Below are 18,081 nucleotides of genomic sequence, written 5' to 3'. Positions count from 1 at the left end.
AATCACGAATCATTTGTTAAACATCACTTTTGTAGTGTTATCGATTAGGTAAAAGGGGACATGCTATGAATGTGAACGCATCAATTCTAAGTTATCTCCAAAATATCACTCATTCAGAATGCAAGATCTAAAAAAGAAAGAAAAAGAAACACCACGGCTTCCGGTCTCACACTCGCTCCCTTTGGCTAGCTTTACTGATGCGAAAAGAGAAGGCAGGTTTGTTGTTGTTCTGCTCCGTGCCATGCAGAGGCGCACTCTCCCTACTGTATATAATTACATGTTAATATTCAGGCAGACAGCACTTACAGCAAACCAATTTCAGTTCCTTTAAAATGAAATGTAAACTGTGTATTGTACTAAAAACACTCACAGATGGGCGCTTTTATGATTGGCATTTTTTTGTCACTATAAGCTTACATCGAGTACAAGACACCATGAATTTCTTAATGAATATTTAAGTGATATTCCCTTTCCTTGGTTTAATTTCTCCTTAAATTACTAATTAAGACAAGAAATACACACTTTTATGAAATGCAATCATACAGAGTAGACACTATGACAATACACAAGGGTATTAAGTAAAAGTTGTTTTTATTATTTAAATTACCATAAAAAGCAAAAAAACTAAGAAATGAATAATGGGCTACAGTTCAACTTCAAACACATTGATAGAGCTTGATGGATATATTTCATGAAGTTGAAACAAGCCCTTTATAAAAAATAGATATCTACATTGTAACATAATAAACGTACAGTATGCATTTCCAAAAGTGGCTATGTGGTCAGTACATTTCCGCCAATGATATAAAAAAAAAAAGGTCTCCACCACTTGAAAGATTGACAGCAATACTATACATGATCTACTTTCTGGAAGAATATGTATTGATGACACAAAGCCTCGACTCACAATATAGGAGGTAATTAGTCAAAAGATCAAATTGGAGTAACTAAAATGTGTCCACTAAATGTTGCTGTCCATCTTTTTACAAAGTCCAGGTCTTAACAAATGATTATGTTTTACCAAACTGTACTTTAATCCCAGGAGAGTGAGGTCTGCCAAATGTTCTCACTACACTCTAATCTCCTTTATTTTGGTGTCAAACGCATTGTGCAATATATACAAACACAGCCAGTTTAAATAAAAGTATGAAATGTAAGAACAAAATTCCACTGGGAAATGAAAAGGACTGATCGAAGTGTTGATAATATTCAGTCTTTAGAGAAACAATTGGGAAGAGGGTGGCACGTAACAAGTCACACAGCTGAGGGTTTGGTGCTGGAAGAGGTCAGGAACTGTGGGACATGACATGCAAGTTGGATTGTTGATGCCGTTTTGTAGCCAGGGGATGTAAAGAGAAAAGCCTGTTTGAGACATATACATACACGAGGGAGGGGATCATAGGAGCAGTAGGAAGGAGAGGGGAGGCCTAACAGTGGGATATCTACTCCTGGGCCCCTTTGCCCGTCATCTTGTAGATCTCAGTGGGGCCATCAACATGGGTGATGGTAGTAGTCAGCTGGATGTCCTCTCCGCTGTTTGCGCCGGTATCTCCTGCACACACACACACACACACACACACACACACGACACATCAGCACCAAAGATCACCAATAACATTTAATGGAACAGCACACATCTTTCTGTTTGGGGTCATCATTGTGCACACTCCCTTCTATTACTGCATGCAAAATGACCAATATTGCATAACCGGTTGGTCATGCTGATATTCATCAACATAATTACTGTCAGCTCCTTCGAAACAGAAGTGAAACTCAAGTGCTGATCAAATAAAATCAACAGAGACTGTAACTTGGAGAAAGGTGCCCCTCCCATGAGATTGGTTGACACACTTCAAACTCTTTTTTTTTTTTTTCTTCTCCATGCGTCACTGACTTCAGGATGGATGGTTTTGATTACTTCTCTGCTCTCCAGCCCACCCCCACCCCTCTTCACTGTTCCCTTCCTTTCTGTCTGGAAGGAAGCCTGGTGTCCATTAGAATCACCCTCTTGGGCCAAAGGGACCCTTCTTTCCCCTGGGAATCGGGGTCCTTCTGAATAACCAGCCTCCCTTCCTCCAAAGACAAACTGAATAGGCAGTTTTACAGCAGAGGACAGACGCTGCATCAGAATCAAGTTGGCTCCCAGGGACACAAATTACATTTAACCAATAACTATGATCCCCAGAACACGATTTAGGGTTTTGCGAACCCTAAAAGAAAGTAAGTAAACTAACCGTAATAAGTAAGTAAATATATATATATATATATATATATATATATATATATATATATATATATATATATATATATATATATATATATATATATATATTATTAAATAACTATATCCATTATATTATCTAGCATATTAAATTATTTGTCAAACTTATATCCTAGAATTAATATTTTTATATTGCCATAGAAGTATACTGGATAGAAAGATTTGTTGAGTATAGAGCATTTACGACAGACACTCCATCGTATTTAGGAAGTCATTAGAAATATGTAGTTACCAGTGATGCACTGACCAGTTGACTGATCGTCTCCATAACGTTTGTGAGACGGTGCGTAGAGGAACATGATGGCGAAGACATACAGGTTCCACATGCCGTAGATGCCCGTGAAGAAGGCACTGTTCACCTGCACCGTGTGCTCACCCCAGTGCCAGTGGCCCTCATTCACCTGCACACAGACAAAAGACAATTGGACATCTGGATCATTCAAGTTAGTATTTGTATGTTTTGGCAAAGTGGCAAAATAGCTCTTATAGTCCCTGTGAAATTGTAAAAAAATATCACCAATGACCTAAATAGTCTCCCGTCGACAGCATTATTATTATTATTATTAATTGTGCCACTCACCTGACTGATGATGAAGAAGATGACAGTCATGGCGGCACAGGTCAGAGTGACCAGCATGAGGAACTTGAACCTGAAAATCAGACCCTGGAGGGCAGTAAAGGGGGTTGAGTTAGTACCAAAACAGTGAATAAAATAGAATCCATGTAGCAAAGAAATCCTTATGTACCGTCATAACCAAACAGTTTTTTTATATTGGTATAAGACATGAGACACACACACCTCATAGTGCAGCCGTCTGGCCTTGGACATGGCGGGCAGGGACGTCCTCTTACCGCTGATGTTGCGGAAGACTTGAAAAACCATGAAGCAGAGGAAGAGGAAGTAGAGAACGGCGCAGATCCCGGCCACAATTATGAATGCCATCTGAGGAAACACTAGTCAAGGAAATATAAAAAACAACAACCTCCTTATTAAGAGTGATGGTATATGGAAGATGCATTTACTTAAATTGTTTGCACATAAATATAGACTCATTTTAAATCAATTGGACGTTGTGTACTGGTATACAGGTTTAGCCTTACATGCTCCAGAAGGTGACATTAATAATATATTGAAGACTGATTACTGTCTTCATCAAACCACTGAGAATCGGGAGCCCAATGGCTTCTTCTTCCTTTGGATGAGACTCAAAAGTAAGAAGATGGGGAATTTGGCAGCTGTTTTTGAAGAGGTGTGCTGATGAATCTTGCATTGCTCTGCTCCCAAAGCAAAGCAAATAAACATAAACACATCCGTTGGTTTCACATATGGCATTACTAAATTATTTCTCATCTTATTAGTCTAGAGAGCAGTTCCCAGTTCACGCTCAAGCCAACTAGAAGAATGTATCATACATGCGCCACAAGAACCAGAGGCAGGGATAACGTAGCACAGCATTGGTAAAGACATGCATGTGTTCCAACAACAAGAGCTTGAACTGAGATTAAATTGAAAAACATCATTTGGCCATTTCCACTCCGTTGGTTTTTTATCACCATCATACCTTCAAGGAGAGTGCTTTTGTTCTCATGCTGTTGTCAAACACAATAAAAAAAAAAATTTAAAAAAAAGGATACAGCAAGCTCAGTTCCTACATCGGACGCCCAGATGCTGTAGAACGGGTTGGTCAGCTGGACCCCTCTGGTGGCACCAAACATAAAACACATTTTCATGAGTCACAAGATGTCGTTACAAAAAAAAAAAGAAAGTATGACAGACACAGATGAGGCATGAAGATAAAAATAAAATGTGACAGATTCCTTTTAATAATGCGTTGCATACAGATATTTGGATCGCTGTTGTATGATAAATATCTTGTTGTAAATAGTGTGGCCTCACCTCTCGCACATGTCAAAGATAAAGAGGCAGAAGGAGCCAAACACGATGGGTCCGACTTGCTTCCAGTAAACTGAGAAACGGTTCCTCTCCGTCTGGTCCTGAGAGAGAAGGGCAAAACACAGGTAAAAGGGTGGGCTATATCCTTTGTGATCAAGGCCATACTGTAGATAACATTCATGTAGCCATAAATAAGCTATTTTAATGTTTTACGGTACCTGGTGTGAATGAGTGCACCGGGCTACGTGTTGAGGACACGGATGCATCCAGTAAAACTGCACAAGTTGGCAAAAACCCGAGAGCAACTGATTTAATATACAAAAAACTATGACGGCTTGCTTGTAATAATAGCATCAGCTCAACAGCTGTTGAGATATTCTCTGCAGAAGGCCACTGAGGGCTAAAGAAGGTAAACAAAAAAAAGGAAGGAAGCTAAATATAAAGAAATGCTGCTGCGGCGTACGGTACCATGAGGTGCTCCCCACAGAAGATGATCCAGAAAGAGAGCAGCATGGAGTAGAAGATGCCCTGCCTGATGTCCCCGAAAAGCAGCATCCAGGTCCAGTTGAAGCCAACAGAGAACCACTCCACTGGTATGTTGATGAACGTCATTGAGATACCCAGAGCGAGGATGACCCTGAGGAGCAAACGGTGTTAAAACTGTCATTTTTAACCATCAATACCAACAGACGAGGGTAGAAGGATCACACATTTCTCGGTGAATTTGTAGCATCATATAAAAAAAGGTTGAAAGAATGTTTAAATACGTCTGATAATTGTTAATATTGAATGTTATATTGTAAATGAATATCAATAATTATCCTGTATAATTAGCAGCCATGCTGCTGTGTTCAAAAAAGATTAAAATGATGAGACTAAACAAGCTACAGCCCCTGTGGAAACTTCTTTGCTAACAAATTAAATAAAGAGAAAATATAAAGATGTAATTGGCTCTACACTTTAATCTGGACTACATCTTTTACACCGACAATCAATGTTGTAGAGGAAGGCCACATCTGCTGAAGCAGGCTGATTTGATCTGGCGACATTATTGATTAGATAATCCATTCAGCCACAAGCACAGTGTGTCCCCACTGACTTATCCAATTCCACATAATGTACCTTTCTAAAGAGACTCATTATTACAGCCAACCTCCTTCAACTTTTAAAATCCAGACATTTAGAGATATTGAAATAAGGGTGAATGAATTTAGAACAATCGTCACACAGACAGAACACAGCTCGTCTTCCAAGCGTCCGCAGCAGGTCCCTGCATGCCGCCAGTCGATGAAAGGGTGACGCTCGTAAATAGATAGTTAAAGAGGGCAAAACAGAGCTTCAGTGTGTGTGTGTGTGTGTGTGTGTGTGTGTGTGTGTGTGTGTGTGTGTGTGTGAGAGAGAGAGAGAGAGATGGGGGTGGGGGGGCAGTGTGACCTGAAAACATGTGGTAACAAATGTTTTCTGCTGTGAGTACTAGAAGAAATGTAAAACAGGTTTTAAGCAATTCCACTCCAGATGGGCGTCAGCATATTCGACAGAGTGAAACCACATTTGACTGGAATGCAGGGAATGTGTCCTGAGCACCACCAACACACACGGGAGAGCCGGGGCTGGCATCTACCCCTGTGAGAAATAAGACAATTGGTATATAAATCTTTGAAGTTAAAGTGGAACGCCGCCTAATTTAAGAATTCCGATATGACATTTCTACGGCCGAGGAAAGTTCAATCCATGTTTGTGAACTTGAAATACTCTCTCAAAGCCAGAAAGCAGAGAAGTCTTAAACGTGTGAGGAGCTGCTCCAGACTCAATAATGCGCATTGCGATACCATTTCTGGTAAAATAAATACAGTACGCGAATACTGGACACTACGCCATAAATATCCCACATCGCAATGTGGTTGTGACAACAACGTTCACACCAGACACCAGCAGGCAGCTCCGTCACGTCAATAACGCTTCTGTGGAAGAATAACATTTATTTCCACTTCAAAATTTATGCTAGACGCAATAAATAAATAATATATATATATGTATGGTTACGAGTCTCCAACTGGAAAGGGGGCTCTGATGTAGTCCTTTAAGTGCGTCCAAAAAAATACATAGTTCTGCTTATTTCACACAAAAGTATGTTTAACGATAATTCACATATTGTTGATATAATGCATCGTATACAAGCTTAACTGTATACACCCAAACAATGTTTACTTTCTTTTTAATATTCAAGCTATATTCTGTCGTAATGTTTCCAGCTCTGAAACAGAAAATGTACCCATCTAGTTTTCATCTACAACATCTCTCACAATTAATTTTCTATGCAGCAGTTCCAGACCGTATAACACACATTTGACTTTTAGCACTCTGTGTTTTGGATTTGGGAGAGAGAGTTGTATAGGTTTACAAATACCATCTTAAATTATATGAATAACAATTTTGAAAATTTCCGTAGTTCCCCTTTAACATTGTTGAGGTCTTAAAACAGACATTTTAAAATTGCGTATGTGTTCCATTTGGGTGAGCCCTGCTATTGCGCAATGCTAACTCACCGACACATTTCATTGAACAGAGCAATCATAAACGTTATTAAGTCCACATATGCTTTTCCTGCTGTGTCACAATGGCTGCAGTATATGAAGACGATGGATGTTTCGGTAATAACAGAGTTCCTGCATAAACCATTTTCCACACTGAGCATTCTCACTTACATCTGGCGTGTAAGTTTAAAAAGGAAAGTCTGATGTGTACCATTCTGACACCTCTGTGGACTAGCATGACAGGAGACTCTGGTACAGCTTTTATGGCATGAAAAAAAAATCATCCGGTGTCTACAAATAGGGTACGAGTCGCACTTGTGTATGTCCTGAATGTGTGTATGCAGCATGTGTCAGTTGAGTGCTAGCTTGCAGATTTTCTAACACGCTTCGCCAGGCACTTCCTGTGCGGAACGCTGCCTCTTACTGATCTGTCTTCCCAGCACAGCAGGGGTTAGACAAACACTGGGCTGTGAGCACAGCGTCAGCTTTCCACAGCATTCTGCTTCAGGCAAACTACCTGCATTTGCTGCTCTAACCTGATGGCGTTTGGTCAAGTAATAAAAACACAAATATCACCACTTGTACATTTCATCCATTGTTAAAAAGTGACAGTTCACCCCAAAAATGTAAATTTAAATTAAAAAAAAAAAATCCTTTTACGTGTATTGCTATTTATCAGTCTAGATTGTTTAGTGCGAGTTATATCGTTTTGGAGATATTGGCCAAGAGATGTCTTATAACAGAACTCTACTTGTGGTGCCCAAAAATGATTCGGTCTCTTTCCAGGAATCATGACTTTGGTACTCAAGATAATCCACAGACCGTGTTGAAGTTTTTCATATTAAAATACTGTAAAAAAGAGATTACAATATTCTATTTTTCCTTTTTAAAGCATGAGAAATTAACATAAACTAGTTTGTTTTTTTTAATGTGTCGTGAACTTTCAAAACTCTAAATTGTAAATTATGAACGTGAGCTACTTCATTTGAATCTGTGTGAACTGAACTTCAAACTAGCTCTTGTGAAGCGTGAACTTGCACAACACTGCTCACAATTATGATGACAGAAAGCTGTAATTCTCCAACAATAATAAATATTGTGCCAACAATAACATGGTGAACCAAGAATCCCACTGGGGGATCTGCCTTACTTCTCCAGCAGCACAGGGGGCCTCCTCATGAGGGTGATCCGTCTCCAGTACCAGATCATGATGATGAGGATGCTCGGTGTGAGGAATGTCTTCATGGCAAACCAAACTTTGGTGAAGCCTCCATTCTGGTGGATGCTCTTGAATGAGAAATAAAAAAAAATCAGGGTAAACACACCATCTCACTCAATGTCACAGTTGAAAACCCGTGACTGGGTTCACACTAAGCAGTGTACCAAAGATCTTAAAATACAGTTCCCAATCTAACGCCAACTTACAACGAGACGAATGTCTTTGATTTCTCCGATCCCCACATTGACCTTCTTCCGCTCGTTGACGGGCAGGCGAATGTTGAGGAGATAGTACTTGTGGGCCACGCTGCCGACCTCCATGAAAGGAAGCGGGTCACACTCATAGTAACGTCCTTCGTTCTCAAAGGTCTGGAAAACACACAGCAACACGCCATATCTGGTTTAAAATCACATACATCTGAAGATAACAGGTAGTGCCGTAAAGTTGTCTCAGCCAGGCAACAAGGTGTCTGAGAGTTGAGACACAGACCACTATCAGCTGCAAGAACAGGTTTAAGTGTCCAGCAACGGTTTCCAAAGTGCCCTGAGGTTAGGTCGCTCCCATAAACATGGGGTGGCATCAGCAAAGTATCATTATATATAGCATTATCAAAAGTGAGAAACATTTATAACTGCCAGTATTTGGAGGCTCAAAACAACAAAAAACATCTTTGGGGAAAGAATATTAAAATCATGTTACTTATATTTAAATTGGAAAAAATATCAATTATTTGATTCATCATCTGCAATAGAATCTGTGGGAAATCGATAACATTTCAATACACAATATGTGTCTGGAATAAGTCATTCATGGTTTTCTAACTAAGCATCATAGTGATTCAGTGTCATTTCAGCACCGTGGCAGCGGTGAAGTTGCAATTGAGCTTCCTCTGTTCAAAAGAGTGCGCCATCTCCGTCCACTCGCTGACGGTGTCGTCTCTGTAAGCCAGGCCCACGTCAATGGTGGCCATCGCTCCATCCTCTGGAAAGAATAACAGCAATTCACTGTCAGATCATTTAATTGTTAAAAAAGGACTTTGATATGCAAGCATGTCAATAAACTAAATAAAAGTCAAAGTGCAAAATCATTACATCCAAACTAGATAATGTTTGCAGAAGAAATGTAGGACTTCCACAAATGTACAGAATAATGCCTCATTTCCAGTGCATGGTTCGACCCAACTCTACACAACTCGCTTTTGGTACCAGATACTTCTCAATTTTGTTTTCCACTACAGACGATACCCGCTCAATGATTGCGGAACTGTTGCTGACCAGAAAAGAGGAAAGTCTGCACCTAGTTGAGCCTCATAGTACCATGCAGTGGAAATAAAAGTTATAAGATATTAATTTCCGTCTGTTTGGGTCAGCTGTAGCTCATGGGGAGAGTCTTCGTCCCGTAACCACATGGTTCCGGTTTCAGTCCCCGCTCTCCCCTTAGTTGCATGTCGAAGTGCCCTTGAGCAAGACACTGAACCCCCAGTTGCTCCCCGGGCGCTTCACTGCAGGCCACTGCTCCTTAATAACTAAGGATTTCTTTCCATTTCGGTGCTTCTTATACATCCTCCCTGCACAACTCTGCTGGCTGCTATTATCCCAGTGACAGGATCAAATTAAGCCCCGACGACAGACAGCCACAGCCTTTTAACTGTGACACCAGCAAAGTGACAACACTGCATTGACATGGAGATTTTACCCACTATAGCCTGAAAAGGTACTGTTCATTTCCAAGTAGCATGCTAGTGTTGCACATGCTATAGTGATGAAGCGGTGCAGTGTAGAGGAGGATCATTTTATTCATTTAAAATCATTGAGAAGCTTCATGGCTGCGGTTCTAACTGATGTGATGTTTAGAAGGCTGTATTTTAAAATAGACTGGTATTGATTGTAAAACAAACATGTCTATACAAAGTTAAATCATTTGAGTATTAATATGATGGTCCTGTCACCTAGAAGGAGTCTGAAGGGGAGATTAAAAGGATTATTTCTCAGCATGTAAACATATTCAGTGATTCAGTCTGCTCTCCATGGTGGCCCAAATCTAGGTTACTTCCTACTTGATGCAAACTTCAACACGACCTTGAGCTGGCCTCCAACAGCCTAGCCCAGTGAATGAAAAAAAAAAAACATCTAAAGCCAAGCTATTAAAACTGCATCTTTAGATCACATTACAAAGCCAAGTGTTCTCTCCTCCAGCCCTCCAGAGTGCCTCTTGTGCCGTTATGAAACAAGCTGGAATGAAGAGAAAGAAACTCAGTGGCCTGGGCTTTGAGGGGGAAAAAAAGTAGAGGAAGGGGGAGAGGGAACCAGATGAGAACTGGCAGCCGACTGTCTCTGTAATGCCCTCCACTCTGCCATTGGTCGAGACAGACGCCCTCGAATGTCAGCTCGCTTCATGCATACATTCCACTCCAGTCCAGCGCCCATTACCACGGAAACCAAGCCTCCTCAACAGCTGTGTTATTGCTGGACAATGGCCAAAGGGTGCTTGGTGCTGGGGTGGAGTGGGGCAGGTGGGTGGAGTAGTTAGTAAGGGTGAACTTCTTCTCTGGGACACACATTGTTACACAGATAAGGTAGTCAAGGAAGAGATGGCCTCTTGTTCATCGACCTACAGCTGCAGACCGTAATCTGCACAGAAGATTCTGCTGACATCAATTTATTGTTCATTAAAGACTTGGCTCCGTTGTTTTGGGGGTTTATTAGAATTGTACAGCATCTAGTTCAATTAATCTGAATCTTATCAAATATGTTTAAGTTGGCTGTCAACAAATGTAATGAATAAAAGTCATAATAAAAAAAATGGAGTCTAGTATACCAGTGATCTGCTCCATGACTCAAGACTGTGATTAAATCCGAACCCAAAGTGTTGTGATCCGTTGCCCTCCTATTATACAGCAGCCTAGAGGCAGAGGTGTGTTTGAAACAGACTAGTGTATACCTTTTAGCAGGTTGTCCTTTTTAGCAAACCGTGTCCCGGGAGGAAAAAGCAAGGATGAATGGGTTCAAAACAGGCAAAACATTGTGAATAAAAAAGGGAATCCCACTGCCGCAGCAATAGCTTGTTTCTATTACACACAGCATCAGTGCTCCCTCTATATATTGTATTACTTGTTGTCACACCTCTTGTAGCTCAGAAAGATCTAAATGGGTCTGTGGCGTCTGACAGAAAGACCTGTCTGTTGTCCAGCCTGATTCACCGACTCCTCTGTCTGGCAGCCAGGCAGTAAATAACCCACAACCACTGAACACATTACCGCTGAGGCCAAGAATGTGAGCACGCACAGGATGCTGATGACGAGGCCACCCTTGCAACATAACTGACGAGCCAGACCAGAGAAGCCGGGTCATATACAGCACTAGGGTTGCAAAAGGGTGGAAAGTTTCCGGTAAATTTCCGGAAACTTTCCGGGAATTTTGGCTCGGGAATTTATTTTTTTGCAAAAGCATATAACAGGGAACTTAAATGTAGTTGAGAACAAGACTATGCACGCCTAGCTCAGCTGGACCCTGAATGCAGCTGGTTGGGAACATTGTCTGCCAGAAACATAAACGTAAACATAAAACATTCTGTTGTTGAACGTCTTTGTCATCAATGTTGTGTCTGAACGTTTCAGCCCTATGCCTGGCAAGTGTGAGAGCGCCGAGTTGCATAGAGGCCAAGAGCGGTATTGCATACAGATAGAGATTTCAATTATAGCTCGCAACATATTGAAAAAAATAACTGAACTAGTTCATTTTTTGGAGCTGTGAACTTAGTTCAACATTTTGAATTATGAACTGAACTAGTTCATTAAAAAATGTGTGAACTATGAACTGAACTAGTTAATGTAGAAAGTGAACTTTCCCAACACTGTTTGTCATTACCTAGCATATTGATTACTTGGTAAACTGAAGCCATGTTCATTTTAATACCAAGTTTATTTGTATACTAACTAACGTTTTACAGCAGTGAGGAGGACGTTGATGAGGACCAGGAAGAAAGCATTTAGACCTGAACGGATTCAGGGAAAAACACTAAAAAAAAAATTGGGGTGGAGGGGGGGGGGGGGGTGGTGATCATAGGGAATACACCTTTTTTATTCAACGTTCATGTTTTTGTTGTTCGATGAAAGAATAAAGTTCTACTCACAAAATGTCAAAAAAGTCATTTTTAAAAGTTGTATTATAAATGTTTGATTGCATATCTGCTTATGACAAGGTAAATACAGTTAAATTACCCCCAAAATGTCCAGTTTATTCCTATTAATTCCCGTGGAAAGTTTCCAACTTTGAATATTCCCGGAATTTTGCAACCCTGTACAGCACATACTTCAAAACCTTTTGTTCTCTGCATGGATTACAATGACATCTTCCGTTCTGTTAATTACAAATTGGTCAAAGATGTATTAATGTTTGCAGGCATTGGTTAGTGAATATGACTCAGAGGTTGTTATAAAGCTCAAGTTGACTTCCTTTTTTTGTCAATAAGCAAAAGATGCGATTAAGAGTCAACATTTCTATCCCAGGCTCCTGGTGATCCAGTCATTTTTGAGACCCATCATTCTCTGTAATCTCTGCCTTGGGATTCTAGTCACTCTACCGGGACACAAAACCCTGTCCTCTTCCAGATCCTAGAGATCTCCCTCCTCAACCCCCCGTTCCCCTCTTTGAGGGACTGAGCTGATACCGTAAGCCTGTCTATCCACCAATAGCTGAGACTAAATTCATGAAAATTAAACTAACTATAACTGTTATACTATAACTATATCGGTCAGCTACAGCTACACTGGTGTAGCTAGTTAATCCCACACGATCTAATTTGATGTAATTATATTAAACACACTTGAATGCAAAATGAGTCAAACGTTTGAAGCCGTTTAACGGAAGAGGAAAGGATTTATGTAAAAATACTCTTAAACATATTTGGCATATAAAAAGAGATGCATTACCAGTTTACGCGGAGACGCTGGATCAAAACGGGAGAAATTATTTTTCATTTCACAAGGACATTAAGGTCAAGATAAAAAATGGGTGAAAAGAAAAAAGCAATGTCAAATGAGAAATTCACTAAACTGAAATGTTCTTATATTCAAACTATATAAAAATCATTAAGCTGCGGGTCTCAGGATTGAAAGATTAGACATTGAATTGCTCGGAGGGACACTCTCCTCTCCCTTTATACCCATCTCAAGAGTTTCTGACAAGCCCAACTACGAAAGCCCCAAGGCCCTTTAGAACAAACAGCAGGGCATCCATCATTGTTTGCTGCCTTCCCGTGCAACAGAAATCCAATCTACTGAATAACACATTTCTAGGGGTTCCTCAAGCATTCGACATAAGACTGAAGAACACAAGATGACGTCCTACCACAACGTCTTGCAGGAAAGGTAATATGAGATAAATGACTACTGACTAAGTACTACTGGGAAAGTTAAAATGACTGTTCTTCAATTATTGATTCAAGTGCTTAGAAGTGACAATCGATGTGAACATTTCATAGGCAAGCTTGGTCAGATAGCACTTCTGCAAATATTTACCTTCAGATTGTGAAAATCTGAAAGAAAATGTTGACACAACTAGGAGAAGAAAAAAAAGAAAGAAAAAACTCAAGACACTGACAGAAAATGCAGAAAGAGAACTTGCAAGGCACTGGCACCACTTCTCAAACTTGAAAGGCAATTACCTAAACGGCTTTTGGCTCTCCCAACACCGCATATAGTCGCATATAACATAAGTACCCTCTCCCACATCTTGAAATTCATGTCCTGGGGGAGAAACATGAGCAGTGTTGTCTCTGCCCTTTTTTTGAATCCCATAAGAAAACCTTGGTTCTCACCTATCTGGTTGTACATCTTGAATGCGATGTCAAACTGCAGGATGACCAGCATGAACTGGAACCATGGGCTCATCTCCTTGTTTGGCAGAGGCATGTGGACAGCAAATACAATGTTGTTGGCCTCAATCTTCTTGGCCATGGCTTCATCAAAGGTCCGGATCTTGTCGCATTGGTTGGGACCCCAAGGCATGAACCATTTTGCTTCCTGTCGAAGCTTGGTTGTGTCCACACACTTGGTGGCCAAGTACTGAACCGCTGTGGTGGTGCTTGGAGCTGGTGAGACAAATACCAAGTGGGAGAGATGTTAGACTATGTGTCAGATTGAAATACTGCAGCAAAGTGTTTCAAGGTCCTGTCATGACAAATTTCTCCTCAAACTTAATAAATCACACAAAAAGTTTTGAGTACAAAAAAAAAAAAAAAAAAAAAAATCAATAAATAAACCGAGAGCACTCCAGATTACACTGTGCACGGACAATATTAATATCTTAGCAGCCATTATGAACAGTCAACAGTTTGGGTTTGAGCCAAATCTAGTCCAAACACTTTGGCAATTACTTTTCACACTGTTTAGAAAATGCCTGGTAGCGAGGCTCTCTTGCTCTCTGAAGTGATGGGGAGGGAAAATTCCCAAAAGCTCTCAGACACCGATTACACTGTTTACGCATTGAGATTCATGAGTTTGACAAGCCCGGGGTTTGTAGTCTCGGGATTTTAGTAGTGCTTGGGAAAAAAGATCTCATTATGATGCGGAGACCAAAGGTTTGGTTTCCTGTCAAACCTGGAGGCCTGATGTGAACGACATACGAGTGGTTTGATAGTCAAGGTGCAAGTAAGTAAAATTCATACTCTAAATATCATATCACGGAAATGATGTACATCAGCACGTCTATTGAGCCTGTTCAACTGTGGGCTGAGATTTCCTCCTTATTTTGCAATGTCAGGTACAAGAAACAAATAAATGTTGATGTTGGCATTCACTTTCTTTTAAAGAACATTCAAGCCACTTAACTCTCTTTGAAACGGCCACAATCCACAGCAGATTCAACAAGACGTGGACCTAACAAATACAATAATCCATATAGTAGCAGCTGGTATTCTCAGTTATATTTGTAAGAATTTATTTTCATGTGGTGGTGTCCAACTATCAAAATTGGGCTAGTCCAACATGAACTATGTGCTGGAATCAGAATCATATTTGTGAGAAAGCAAAAGTAGAATAATAATTTTAATAAATCGAGCAATCATTTAATTCAAAGTGACCCTATTTATAAAAAAGGCAAAACTACTATGACATATGAAAGCCCTTGTGTCCAACTAAATGTCAGTAGAATAACTTGAAGATAAGTGTGCAGATGCTTCCAATTTGTTAGAGCAAATCTCAAAGAAAGAACTGAAGAAAACACTGCAATCCTGAATTACTAAGCCGTTTGAGAGGCATCTAAAAAGACTCCATGGGCTATAATTACTGCTGGGGTGCTTGAGGGAAGTACACTGACTCATGGTGGAGAACATGAAAGAGTTTGCAGATTCATCTCACAAAAGAAGTTCAGTGACATAGGACGACTCAAAGTTGTAAGCACAGCCACAAGGTGCTTCTAGCTAAAAACAAAACTTGTGAGGAGCAATACTTTTATCTTGTATATTTCACTACTTCCTCGTTTCCAAAATAGGCCTACTATCTATAAGTGCAAGAAAACCATAAAAACAAGCAAACACTAAAAAGGCCTGTATCAGAACATCTAATCATATCTGTTCACTCGTAACAGAGAGCTGAAGGGCGGACACCCCAAACGGTTAACACACCCTTTGACTAACATACACTCGTAAATCCCAACCAAGGTTATCTTCAAGGAACCGTCAGCTGCACAAGTGTGTTAACAGCTGTGTACAAATGTAATAAATAAAAAAAACACACATAGCAACAAAGAAGAAACACCCAACTGAATTAAACCCAGTTATCCATCGGGCACCCCTTGCAGTTTAATTATCTAGAGACCCTGCAAGTCCAGCAGCACACCGGCTCCTCGAGTCTCCATCGCAGTGTGTCCAGAATAAAGGCCGTCCCCTCAGCCTGCTGACCCCATGCCGTGTTCCCGGGATTGTTGGGAAACAAGGGGAGAAAAAACCCTTTCTACTCAATTACCCCTGCCGCCCCAGCCACCAAGCAAACACAAAGGAATCTGGCTTCATTAAAACCATCTCAGCCAGGAAGGAACCAAACAAGCTAATTAATCACCAGCTATGCAGTGAGTGAGACGGACTGCAGGGACACAGACAGACCGACTGGTACATTAGGCCTGATTTCCACATTTAGCTCATAAGAAAAAGAAAAAGAATCTTTTACATGGACAACATTGCTATTAACTGTGTGCGTGTGCGTAGCTGTTGTGCATGTGTGAGTGGGTGGATTTGAAGAAACTTGACAGCAACTCCAATACAGTCCTTAAGGCAAAACACAACTTTGACAGCTGTGTCTGTGTGTCTGTGTTTCTTGTGCACCACTGTCTGTCCCAATGCAAATGCAACCTGGGGAGGAGGAGGAAACATGAATGTTCTGCCTGCAGAGCAATGGGGACTTGGGGAGAAGGAGAGACTTCACACAGGGGCAAAGAGGAAGGAGTGAAAGGAAGGTAGAGATGCTGCCTGGGGCCCCACAGACAGTCATTATATATGAGAGGTGGGGGTGAGGAGGATGAGGAGGGGGAGGGGGAGCAAAAAGAGAGAAGGGCTGTCGAGTTTGTATAAAATAAGTGAAAAACGCAACAACAAAAAAAAGGAGGTTAGATGCATTTCAGAGCATATTCCTGTGTAGAAAAGCGTCGACGCATTCACGGATATGGTATCCTGCGTTAATCTTTTTTTTTTAAGACACGAAGCCGACGGCAGAGGCATGCTGCAGCAAACACCTTGACACAAAGCAGTGATTTAACTGAGGTGCACTTCGGCGTCAAAGTACCGCATTGTTGGGGCACGACTCGGTCCGATACAGCCGACGTTAAAAGTTAGCCTTCAACACCTCTCCTGCCCCGTGGACACGTTGATTACCGCTGGTATGCACACACATGTAACGAACAGCTCAACTTCAAACTGTTGTGCTTTTACCGTTTGCAAGACGTTCACATTCCAACAAGGCACGCGCGCCACAAAGACAACACGTTAGCTTTAAAAGAAGGAAGAAGAAGAAAAAAGATGAAAGTGAGGAAGAAAACGGGAGGTACAACTTACCAATTAAACCGCCGACCATGAAGGCAGCCGCCTGAAACAAAAGCAGAATAACTCCCACTATCACCAACTTTTTGGTGCTCATATTTTCAATGATAGCCCCCGCCATCGCGAAAGAGAGAACAAATTGTCACACCGAGCGAGAAACAAAGAATATTGTGGTGGAGAAGAAAGAAGAAAAAAAAAAGGGACGAAAACGTTGCATCCACGGCCAGTGAGAAGGTAAGCTGGGCCCCCTCCGCAGCTCTTGCTCCTGCCTTTCAACTTCGAAGGAAAAAAAAAAAAAGGAATCACATGACCGTAGAGCACTCCGCTTTATCCCTGAGCAGCCGACACTAGACTGGGGGAAGATGTGTGGAGCGCCGGCGCATTGCTGTGGAGGCTGGTAATGCAGGTCACCGTGTCATTGAACGCCTCTGTTGTCCGTTATGGTCTACCGGGGCTATTTAAAGGAAGGTCTCATGTTTATGGCCGACACACACATCGTCCTTCAATCATATATTCTTGGCGTGACAGCATTTGACGTTTGTGCCATCATGATAAATAAGATTAAAAATATATATTTGTTGTATTACTCTGCAGTTTGGGTTTGAGGGAGTAAACATGTAAAAGTCTTGTTTTTCTACTCAGCACCCACTGGCAACGAGGCATCCACCTGTAACATGTCTTTTGAACTGATCTTGTTTTTTTCCTTTCACACGTGTGAAAAAAAATCTACAATATGATGGAGTTGTCCAAAAAGAAACACAGAAATAGAGTTTGACGGACATTTAAAGCATCAGAGCAGGGCGGTCAGAGCGGTAGCTGAAAGTTGGCTAGTCAGCTATCTCGGTAATTCCACCATGCTTTAGTGCTACATTGAGCCAAACAGCAGGCTGGTGGGAAGCGTCAGCGTTGGGGCTAACGGTCCCTCGGCCTCTCTTCCCGCCAAGGACAAGCTAACTAGCCAGCTAGCTAACTAACCAGCCATCTACTTTCTTCCCGGCAACACCACTTTCCAGCCCCACTGACGTGTGTAGTCACAAGAACATATAACAACAATGGCCATTTTCTTTTGTAGTCAAACTAGACAGTTCAATCACCAATCTAATTATCCTTCTATGAAAAGAAC

At 41.1% G+C, this 18,081-nt stretch overlaps 1 protein-coding gene across 5 annotated transcripts; it reads right to left on the bottom strand.

The window, feature by feature from the left end:
• Positions 1-574: 574 nt before the first annotated feature.
• On the bottom strand, positions 575-17,407 carry wls (Wnt ligand secretion mediator). 5 transcript variants are annotated; one of them, XM_034555466.1, is made up of 13 exons: positions 11,051-11,260; positions 10,869-10,884; positions 8,785-8,909; positions 8,135-8,296; positions 7,860-7,996; positions 4,644-4,812; positions 4,394-4,450; positions 4,179-4,276; positions 3,917-3,980; positions 3,081-3,224; positions 2,862-2,945; positions 2,514-2,682; positions 575-1,552 (listed from the first exon to the last, which is right to left on the bottom strand). In XM_034555466.1, exons 1-13 carry the CDS (start codon positions 11,243-11,245, stop codon positions 1,443-1,445), a joined length of 1,530 nt encoding a protein of 509 aa, XP_034411357.1. In that variant the 5' UTR covers positions 11,246-11,260; the 3' UTR covers positions 575-1,442. The 5 variants fall into 5 exon arrangements, with proteins under 5 accessions (XP_034411357.1, XP_034411354.1, XP_034411353.1 ...); XM_034555463.1 differs by lacking the exons at positions 10,869-10,884; positions 11,051-11,260 and adding exons at positions 13,746-14,018; positions 16,974-17,407 and having other exon boundaries at positions 1,011-1,552; positions 2,529-2,682; XM_034555462.1 differs by lacking the exons at positions 10,869-10,884; positions 11,051-11,260 and adding exons at positions 13,746-14,018; positions 16,974-17,406 and having other exon boundaries at positions 1,011-1,552.
• Positions 17,408-18,081: the final 674 nt, after the last annotated feature.

The sequence above is a fragment of the Cyclopterus lumpus genome, chromosome 17 (assembly GCF_009769545.1).
Source record: "Cyclopterus lumpus isolate fCycLum1 chromosome 17, fCycLum1.pri, whole genome shotgun sequence".
In the NCBI taxonomy this organism is placed as follows: Eukaryota; Metazoa; Chordata; class Actinopteri; order Perciformes; family Cyclopteridae; genus Cyclopterus; species Cyclopterus lumpus.
The sequence above is the reverse complement of the archived record's forward strand: the minus strand, read 5'-3'. Positions and strand labels throughout refer to the sequence as shown.

Excerpts from the sequence above, each read along its gene's own strand:
- wls (XM_034555462.1), bottom strand. The coding sequence starts at position 17,079 with ATGGCGGGGGCTATCATTGAAAATATGAGCACCAAAAAGTTGGTGATA. Across the intron at positions 4,277-4,393 it reads GGTGCACTCATTCACACCAG|GACCAGACGGAGAGGAACCG; the intron begins GTACCGTAAAAC and ends CTTCTCTCTCAG. Across the intron at positions 3,225-3,916 it reads ATGTAGGAACTGAGCTTGCT|ATGGCATTCATAATTGTGGC; the intron begins GTATCCTTTTTT and ends GTGTTTCCTCAG.